The sequence below is a fragment of the Tiliqua scincoides genome, chromosome 2 (assembly GCF_035046505.1).
Source record: "Tiliqua scincoides isolate rTilSci1 chromosome 2, rTilSci1.hap2, whole genome shotgun sequence".
Classification (NCBI taxonomy): domain Eukaryota; kingdom Metazoa; phylum Chordata; class Lepidosauria; order Squamata; family Scincidae; genus Tiliqua; species Tiliqua scincoides.
In genome coordinates this window covers 129,872,239-129,882,386 of record NC_089822.1, presented here as the reverse complement: position 1 = coordinate 129,882,386, position 10,148 = coordinate 129,872,239, and the positions used below count along the sequence as shown (strand labels likewise).

Genomic DNA, 10,148 nt, shown 5'->3' with positions numbered 1-10,148 from the left:
TGTAGAGGGTGGGATAGAGAGCGGTTTCTCTTTCCCTGTACTAGAACCAGGTCATCCAATGAAATAAAATTGTGGGAGATGTAGGGTGAACAAAAGGAGACTCATCTGCACACCTCACATAGTGTGTGGAGTTCATTGCCACAAGGTGTGGTGATGCCACAAGGTCCAGTAGGTTGGATAGCTTTAAAAGGGGATTGGACAGGTCTATCAATTGCTACTGGTTGTGATGACTCTGTGCTGGGAAGCAATGATGAGAGAGGTGTGCCTTTCTCTTGTGCTTCTAAGCTTCCTAGAGGCAGCCCGGTGGGCCATGGTGAAAAAAAAGATGCTGGACTAGATGGGCATTTGACCTGTTCCAGCAGAATTTTTCTTATGTACAGTACAGGTGCAACGTATTTATCCACAGATTTTTTATCTGCTGATTTATCTCAACAAAAATCTGGTGGGGGAATTCAGAGTCACACACACCTTCACCTCCTTTGCTATGGTGTCTCCCTCCGTTTCAAGGCAGCCCAAAACACTGCAAAAAGGCTCTGCCTTGCACAGGCAGGGAAATAGCCCTGGAGCCATGGAAGAAGTTCCCCTTGTGAAGGAATAGTAAGACTCCTGGAGCCCCTGAGCCAGCAAAGAAGCTGAAGAGGGGAAGGGGGGGGGAGAACCTCTGTAGCCAGAACACATGCAGCAAGGTGGAGGGCTCTCTCTCTCACGGACAGGGACAGGTGCAGTAGTAACAGAGGGGATTGCTTTAAAAAGCCCCGGGAGTGTTTGCCCAATCCCCCCTTCAAGCTGAGTGGTGCAGGCTCTCCATGCTCCAGCTTGCACAACAAAACAGCCCAGCAAGCAAGTCTTCCCAGCAAACCAAAGCATGAGATTTAGGCTATAATCTTCTCCACACTTTCCTGGGACAAAGCCCCATTGACTAGAATGGGATTTACTTTTGAGTAGACAGACATAGGACTGAGCTTTCAGGTTGCAATCCTCTCCACACTTTCCTGGGAGTAAGCCCCATTGAATACAATGGGGCTTACTTCTGAGTAGAAATGCATAGGACTGGACTCTTAAAAGCTCAGCATCCCACCTGTGAAAGAAGTGGGACAGTTGGCAAGGGAGGGAGGGCTGAGTACAGAGTGGGGAGGGGGAGGTGATTGAGAACAGCTGCCTTAGTTTCCTTCCATTCCCAAGTGTCAGGCTGCAGCGTATTTGCATAACTCTAGCAATTTGTGTAAAACTGATTTAGCACAAAGTGTTTTTTTTCCTAATTATGGCGGGTCAGGGAAAGGAACTCATGCGCATAAAAAGGCTCCACCTGTAATTACTTTGGTTTTTTAAAAACAATTTGTAATTATTACAACTTTGTGCATTCTGGATTTGCTAGTGATGGAGAACAGTAAGGAACTCTGCTGGGTACAAAATCACAAGCAGTTTTTATTTAGCTCCAGCCTCGTGTTTCATCAACACTGCCTACTTGTTTCAAGCTTGTCTGGATAACCTTAAAGTCTGTTGCTTTTCTTATAAAATGAAAACTGAGTTATGCCCCCAGTGCCACAGTGACATTCCTGGACCCCTTTGGAGATACGTTAGCCTCTCCTTACCATGGCAGACCAGGGAGGTCATTTGATAAACTAAGGGCACAATCCTAACACCTTATGTCAGTGCTTTCCGGCACTGCCATAAGGGTAATGCAGCTCTGAGGTAAGGGAACAAACATTCCCTTACTGTAAGGAGGCCTCCCTGAGTGACACCCAACTGCAGGATGCAGCACCTGTCCCATTGGCACTGCTATGCCATTGCTGGAAAGCACTGACATAAGGGGTTAGGATTGCGCCCTAAATTAAATGTTCTAGTTGCCCCAGCTTTACTACACGGATTAAATCCAACCTAAGACACTGATAGCAAGAGCTGCCAGCACCTAATAGTTTAAAGAGCAATAAGTTGTGCAGGAGAGATCTAACGGGTAATGACTGAAACACTGCCAGTTTCCAGTCATTAACTACTCAGCTTTCCCAGGTTAGGATAATTTTTTTTAGTAACTTGGCTAAGATGGCAAATACATTAAGGTCTGGTGAGATAGGATCAGTTAGAATCCCCTCAGATCCTTTGACTAAGAAGTTAGGCTTAGTAACAAGCCCAAATAACATAGATTTGAGGTCAAGTAAATAAAAACAGCAGAAGGATTATAGTTTTCATGTACCTCCTCTTGCAAATATAGGTAAGAAGGTTATATTTTTGCATGGCTGCAGAAGTTCCATAGTAAAAGGCAGAAGCACTGAGTCCTAAGTTAAAGTCTTTCTTGGCCCTTAGCTGTGCAATTGACAAAAGGAATTGTTCAGGATGTGGGGCTGGGCAAATCTGGATTTGTCACAGCAAATGTGTGTTTAAAATCAGGTATTGACAAAGATCACCCAATGATAGTTATGGCTAACCTTGCCACTTTCAAAATGAAGACAATGTGATCCGGTCAGATACTGCCTAAGTGGGGATTGCAGATCTTTGTGCTTCTCCTGTGGAAGAATGCCATATGTACAGAGTCTGATTCATTTCCTGCTGGTTGGGACTGGCATGGTTCTTTTAAACCATCTGTAATTTTGAAAGCCTTTCTTTCGCATTGACTGTTCTCCCAGCTGTTGGGGATTGCCATAATTAGAGATTGGATAGGGGGATGGGTGAAACCCTGTAAAATATCATTTTGGGTAACTTCTCTGTCGGTGAGTTTTGCTTCACATATAAACTCTTATTTGTGAAATTTGAGGCTGAGTTGTCATTCCTCCAGCACCTTAGATTGGGCAGGTCCCATTTAATGGTTGAAGTGGCTTCACAAAGACTGGCTTAAATCACTAAATTTGGTGCCAGAGACCATGGAGCAAACTATTTGTTGCTGTTGATCACTTGAATCACACCTTTTCCTCCATGCCACTGCAGATCTTGGGAAAAATTTGGGGAGGATTTTTTTTTGTTTTTGGATATATGCAATTGTGTAATGAAGTTCTGGATGCTCTGGACTCTGACAGTGAAGCAATTTGAAGCAACCTGTTGCAGGCTGCTGTAGTTGCCCGGGACAGATCTCGGACACTGTGTGCAGAAGGTACCAGTTTCAACCCTAACATATCCAGATTAAAGGTTTTCGGGCAGCAGAGCCTGGAGAAAGACTGCCAGAAACTGGAGTTCCCCTCAGAGATGACAAGATTGCTAGATGGATGGCTCTGGATCTTTAAAGAGTAGCTTCATATCTGTGCCCATATCTGTCAGTTGACCCTTAGGTCAGATTACTAGTAATGGCTCCTGAGGTGCAGTTTCTTGGGTCCAAGTTGGGGTTTCCCTGCACTATTTTGCTCAATGTCCTTGTCAAATATATATATCGCAGAGATGGAAAAAAAGAGATGGATATATATATATATGTATATTTTTTCCATCTCTGTGATGCATCTTACAGCCCAGCAGGGGCAGGCTCTCTCCCAGTTACTGGTCCTGTGCAGGCAAAAGCTCCCTGTGTGCCTCGAGCTCTTTCACTGTTGGGCAGCAGGCAGGGAAACCAAATGAGAAGCAGCTGCACTGTGACAGTTTAGCAACTGAAGCTTGTGGCTCTTGCAGCTACCCAGAGGAAGCTGGGCAGAGAAGCCCCAGTGGAGATTGTCCCTGGACCCAGTGGAGACCCAGATCCAGTGGAGATGGTCCCTGGAGCTGCTCAGCCTGATCCACTTCTGAGAAGAAGGCACATCAGTGCAAAGAGCACAGTTTGCACAGGTGTGTTTGCCTTGGAGCAGCAGGGGAATGCTGGGTGGACAAAGATTGACTGTCACCAGTTTTTGCTTCATTTGCCTAGCCATATTCTGGTGTCTTATACAGCGACTTGACTTGTACACATTTGGTGGTGATGATGATCTTTTTCTCAGCACTTAGCCTTGTGTCTGTAACAGCAACAGCTGGTAAGTGACTGCATGCCCGTGGACCGCTGTTCTTAAAAGTGCAGGAGCCTCACCAGTAACAAGATGTGACAGAAGAGAAGATCCCTGTAGAGCTGGGACCCTGGCAGGGAAACCTCCAGTACATCACTAAATATCAATTTAGTGTATCAATTTAAAGCCCATCAATGCCCAGGTCTGACACCTGGTATTCTGTGCTAGTAAAGCAGCAGCCACTAGAGCAGCTGTACCCATCTTTTGCCCTAATCAGGGCCTGGCTAGATACTCCTGCAGCCCCAGGAGAAGGGGCCAGAAAAGGTACAACCACAAATGGCTACTCCAGGTATGATACCAGTGACCCGGAAAGCGACTAGACTTAGGAAAGCTAATGCAGCCTTAGATGTGAGCGGTCTGGTAAGGGCAGTATCATTTGTCTGGGTTCTGATGTAGAGCAACCCAAGGTAAAAATGGACTGAAAAGAACAAGTGGTTACTGTGAACAATGTCTTATTTTGCCTAGAAGTAGATCATGTAGCCAGAAAAATTCTGCTGAAGGTTCATTGACTTTAGGATTCCCATCTGGTCAGAAAAACATACAGCCTGGTTTGCTCTTCTGCCTTTTCCAACAGCCTGATGTAAAATCAGAACACCTGAAGCTTTTCACAGCCTGAAGCTAAACAATATCACCTGCTAAGGTAAGCATGTCGAGTTGCGGTTAAAGGTGCAGTTAACACAGATCAGTGGAAAAGTTGGCAATCCTGATAGAGTCTTAAGTTCTTTGGCACAATCCCAATTAGCAGTTGGACTTCAGACTGACCACATGCTGACCCCTTCCTTTCGTTTTGGCAGTGTCTCTAAGTGACTCCTTTCTGGGAAGAGATGAATGGGGTTCTAATATGTCATTCCCTGTTTGTCACAAAATCTACTACGGTATTTGTCAGGTACTTCATAAGATACTTGCTAGAGTAGTTTCGGAAGCAAGAGTACCTTTCCACAACAATGAAAGGCTAAACTAGAGAACTGATGGGAGAACATGCTCAGTTTGGTTCATTGTTTTTCTTGGTTTTATCTTGCAGTCAGTGTTTTGTGACTCTTTAGGGCAGGCTTTATTTTCCTGTATTTTCCTGTAAACCACTTTGCAACCCTTTGCAGGGGGCAGAAGTTAGTATATCAATTTAGTTTATTATTATTGTTACATGAAACACAGTTGTTAACTGGTGTTAAGCAATTGATACAAGTCTCAACATGAGACCTAAGTATCTACAAAGTTCCTAATAGTGTGCTTTCTGCAGATCTGATGGTGTTATTTCAGTCAGCTAAAGTGATTCACAAAACCCTTTGAGATTGTTTCAAGTGCCCTGATAACAGTGGGAACATTTTGGTATGTTTTGTCCATAATGGTGTGATTTCAATGGCCAGGTCTTTATTTTATTATTTTTTTCTAGTTCTTTTTCATCAATGCTGGCATCTCCAGGAATTGCAATATCAACTAGCCAGACGTTTTGATTTTCTGTTATCATTATATCAGGTGTATTATGTTCAAGGTATCAGTCCATTTCAATTATAAAGTCCCACAGGATCTTGGCTTGTTCATTCTCCAACACCTTCTCAACCTGATGTTCCAAAACATTTTTTAATGCTGGCAAATTATACTTTTTACATAACGACCAGTGGATTAATTTTGCTACTCTGTCATGTCTAGAGAAAATAGCTTTTCATAGATAAATGTCTTCTGGGGGAAAGGTCATCCTTATTCAATGATCTAACAAATAAAGGTGTTTGTTTCCTGTGAGTAGGATAGGTTCACAACCTAAGAGCGCAATCCAAAGCACTCTATGGGCCGGCGCAAGTCCCTTGCGCCTGTCTGGTTGTGTCACAAACATGCCATAAGGCACATCTGTGATGACTCGGGAGTCAGGGAGGCCAGAGTGAGGATGTGTGCTGGCCTCTCCATGCCAGATCCCAGCTGGTGATGGGTGAGTATGCGCTGCCCTAGAAAAGCTGTCGTGGGGGGAGGGTAGCAAGGGTGGCGACAGGGCGGAACAGAGCATTTTTGGGTGGGGGGAGGGTGGACGTAGGTGGACCAGGTCCAGGAGGGGGGTGGGATGGCCTTCAGCACTTAGGCCAGATCCTAACCCCTCTCCTTAGTAGTCCAGCATTACACCAGGCTGCTCAGATCTGTGCCAGCAATTCAGCTGGTGCAGATCTGAGTAGCCTCATTGAGGTGGTTGCCATGTGACACGAAGTAAGGGGAAATAAATTCCCTTAGTCTGAATTGTGTGGGATCTACCTCCTGTCCTGCTCTGCATACAGCACAGGCCAGTTGGCCTGCCTGTTTCAACACAAGACAGGATTGGACTGCAAGTCTTACTGAACACAATGAGCTTCTGAGTAAACACTTCTGAGTAAAATAACACTGTTTTCAAACACCTCTATGCATAGAAGTCAGAAAGGTGATACCAGCACTGAAATATTTTGGGGTGTGCACTTGTGTATTTGCTTTTACTAGAAGTTGGTGTTTTGGTTCAGATAGCAGGATATTGGGGAGTTGGGTGAAGGGGGGTAACTATAAGACATCTTTCCAAAGTGGGACATTGATTTGCCTTGAGATAATAGTTAATGTACTGTTTAAAACATGAAAGTCTTCTGTGAACCCCAGCAGAGTGTGCCTGTTGCAGCCCTGTGTGCTTCATTGTCTCCCATGGAGCTAAGCTTCCAACTTATTTTGCTTGAGAATGTGGAGAGATTGGTTGAAGAGTTGTGGCCAAATATTGCCCTTCCTGGCTGCTTACTGAGACCAGGGTTGAAATGGGTGGTTGAGGTGGTAGGTCTTTGCTGAGGGAGGGCAAAGTCCCATCTGCGCTGGAAAATGCTGAGGCAAGACCATTACTTAAGAAACCCTCATTGGATCTTACTAAGACCTCTTGGTTTCCAACATATGTTTTTGGAGCAAGCTGTTCCATGGAAGACGTATGGAAGCAGGAACGGTCCAACTCCACGCTTTCTTGTATGCTGCTGATTATCCAGATACTTATGATCTTTGTACATGAAAGACTGTATGAGCAGCCAGCCCATCCATGAGGCCAATTGAAGCAATCACCTCAGGCAGTAATGGGGGGGGGGGAATCTCTATCTGCCTCAATGGTGTTGCTAAGAAGGGTCAATTGTCCCAGGTTCCACTTTGCAGGGAGGCTCCACACTGGCTCAGGAGCCTTTAAACAGGAACCTTTTTCTCAGGAGAAGCACTTCACCCTTTCCTTGCTCCCCAGCTCCGCATGGGCTGGTTCTCCCCTTCCCCAGATTTCTTCAGAGTTCCCCATGCCTTTAATTTAGGAGATTTCCCTGAAGGGCTGTCCTTGCCTCTTTTGTTTATTTAAGGGATTTCTGGGGTTCCCCAGTAAGGTTTTTGCATTCAAATTAGTTTTGCGTTGCATCATGGTCCTACCTGGTGCAACCCATCCCTCTTTTTATTTTTCTAAATATATTTGCTAACACCAGAGGGGATTTGAACCTGTGCTCCCTGACTGTCTCCCTGACACTCCAGACCAGTGATTTTCAACCTTTTTCATCTCATGGCACACTGGTAAGGCACTAAAATGGTCAAGGCACACCATCAGTTTTTCACAATTGACACGGCACACTGTGCTGTCAATGGGGGGCTCACATCTCCCAATGGCCCTAATAATAAATGCCCCTCTCCCAAATTCCCACGGCACACCTGGGGACCATTCACGGCACACCAGTGTGCCACGGCACAGTGGTTGAAAATGGCTGCTCCAGACAGTGCACTTACCCATTGAGTACCCACAGACTCTGCCTCCTTGTCTTCACTGCACCAGGAGGTTGCACATACCCCCATCACAGCTTGTAACCTGTGATGGACTTTTCCACCAGAAATTTGTCTGATTCCCTTTTAAAAGCATCTAAGTCAGATGCCATGACCACATCCTGCGGCAAGGAGTTCCACAGACTAACTACACGCTGAGTAAAGAAATATTTTCTTTAATATTTTCCTCCTTTTGTAAATCTATAGCATCTCTTTCACCTGTAAGATAACTAACTGGGAAATGCATGCATTGTGATTTTCAGATTAAAAAAAGAATATTCATGTCCAGTACTATGCTAGAAACAGAGCATCTTATGTATCTCTCCATGGCACTCCTTCAGGCTTCACTTCATTTGTTCCTTGTTGATTCCATACCGCATGTTTGGGAGTCTGTGAACTGTATCCAGCATAAGGCTTCCTTCTGCTCTTTCCATTGGTGGGCAAAGATTCATGGTGCTTTTCTGAGTGGTGCCCATTTTTTCCACAGCTGGATTTCAGCATGCTTTTGGACATGACTCAGTCCAGAGTGGTATGAAAAATCTGGAAATGGGTATTTAAAAGTTGCCTTGAAAACAGATGATGAAATGGCCCAATCTATACAAGTAAGATCGGGTAAAACAAATGGGGGTGGACACATCTTTTAAGAGAATGTGGTGATGCACAGATGTGATTGCCAAAGCTGTGAACTGGGCTAAGAGGTAAAGCAAGATCCTCTGCTAAGAGGATCATGTCAAAGCATGTGATTGTTAAAAAAAAAGGGAATACGTGATTTATGAGAACACCATATTTGGTTGGGGGAGAGAAAAGAAATAGGTCTTATTTGCTTGGTATCTAGCTAGAAAGGGAGGCATACCACAGAGAACTTTACTGGAAAACTCTGAGGGGAAGCCCTTGTATTTCCCTCTGTTTCACTCACTAGCTATATTGCGCCCTTCGGGTGCAGGATGCTTGTGCAGGTTTATTGCACAAACTTCAACACTCCACTTCCTACAAGAAAAAGTTGATGCAAACATTTGACAGTGTGGCAATACTGTGGAAACAAGCCGGTGGAGCACGTTAAGGGGACACTTCCACAACTCATCTGTTCTCCCGCTTCCTTTCCAGTTAAAGTTCTTGACCTGCAGACCAGGATTCTACCTCCTCTTGGGACCTTCCCAACCCACTGAGAAAGAAAAGAGCTATGCAGAGATGCCAGCATTGCCCTCCCTCTTGGTCCTGATCCTCTGCCTGCATGGTAGCCTCCCGTGCCCACAAGACTGTGACTGCCCACCCGGGAGTGGGGTGGTGTGGTGCAACCGGAGAGACCTGGTAGTGATCCCTTTGGACATTCCTCATGACACCCGTGTCCTTTATCTAGACTCTAACTGGATCACTCACGTGCCCAACGGTGCCTTCCGTGGACTGAAGCAGCTCCGTGAGCTCCACCTGGCAGACAACCTCATTCAGAGCATTGCTCCTGGGGCCTTCCGCGGACTGGGTGGGGGGCTGAGGCTGCTGGACCTCTCAGGCAACCAGCTCCAGAGAATAGAGGCTGCTCCCTTCGTGGCACTGGCATGGGTCAGGCTGGAGCTCTATGACAATCCCTGGCACTGTGATTGCTCCCTGCAGGAGCTGATGACAACTCTTCCCTTGGATACAGAGACGGTGGAAGATCTTGTGTGTGCCACAGCCATGTGGGAGGAATATGCTGGCAAGAGCCTGGCCCATCTGCTCAGTGCTGGGGTCAACTTCTGTGTTAGCCAGCAGAGGAACACTGACCTGGCCATGCTACTCACCATGTTCTGTTGGTTCACGGTCATAATCACATATGTTGTTTATTATGTGAGGCGAAATCAAGCCGAATCCCGACGCCACCTGGAGTATCTCAAATCCTTACCACTGCCAAGCAAGCAGCTCAGCCCCGAGGAGGAGGAGGTTGAGGAAGATACGCTCAGCACTATCCTCTGAGGGCTGATTCAGGCAACCATCTCAAGGTCAATGTTGACACTGCAAAATGAAGCTCATTTAAGCCATCATTGCCCCATTTCAAGAAAACCAGACTACGTATAATTGTGTGAAAACTCTGTGACTCCCTGCATGGACTTTGGAGTACTTTGCACAGGACTACAACTTCCATAATTTCTTGGGATGGAGTTCCTCTTAAAATCAGCCACTGCTCTCTTAACCCAAGCCTACGATGCAGCTAAATCCTAACCAAGCTCTTGCGGCACTATCTAATCTTGTGTACCTAGGACCTGGTCCATATAACAAAATGAGGTAGTGCTAAGGTAGTCAAATTGACTGTAGGTGGGAAGGTATGTTTTTAATACTTCCTTGTGTTTAAAAACAAAAAAATCTTAATTCCTGACAGGCCAAACTCCTAGCACAGTTGGAAGTCAGCTAGGCTAGAACCATTCTCCCTGATGGATTAGCTTTTTATTTGCA

General features: G+C 45.6%; 1 protein-coding gene across 1 annotated transcript; it reads left to right on the top strand.

The window, feature by feature from the left end:
* Positions 1 to 8,912: 8,912 nt before the first annotated feature.
* Positions 8,913 to 9,671, top strand: LOC136641986 (leucine-rich repeat-containing protein 3-like). Its single transcript, XM_066618134.1, has one exon. It carries the CDS (start codon positions 8,913 to 8,915, stop codon positions 9,669 to 9,671), a length of 759 nt encoding a protein of 252 aa, XP_066474231.1.
* The last annotated feature ends 477 nt before the right edge of the window (positions 9,672 to 10,148 follow it).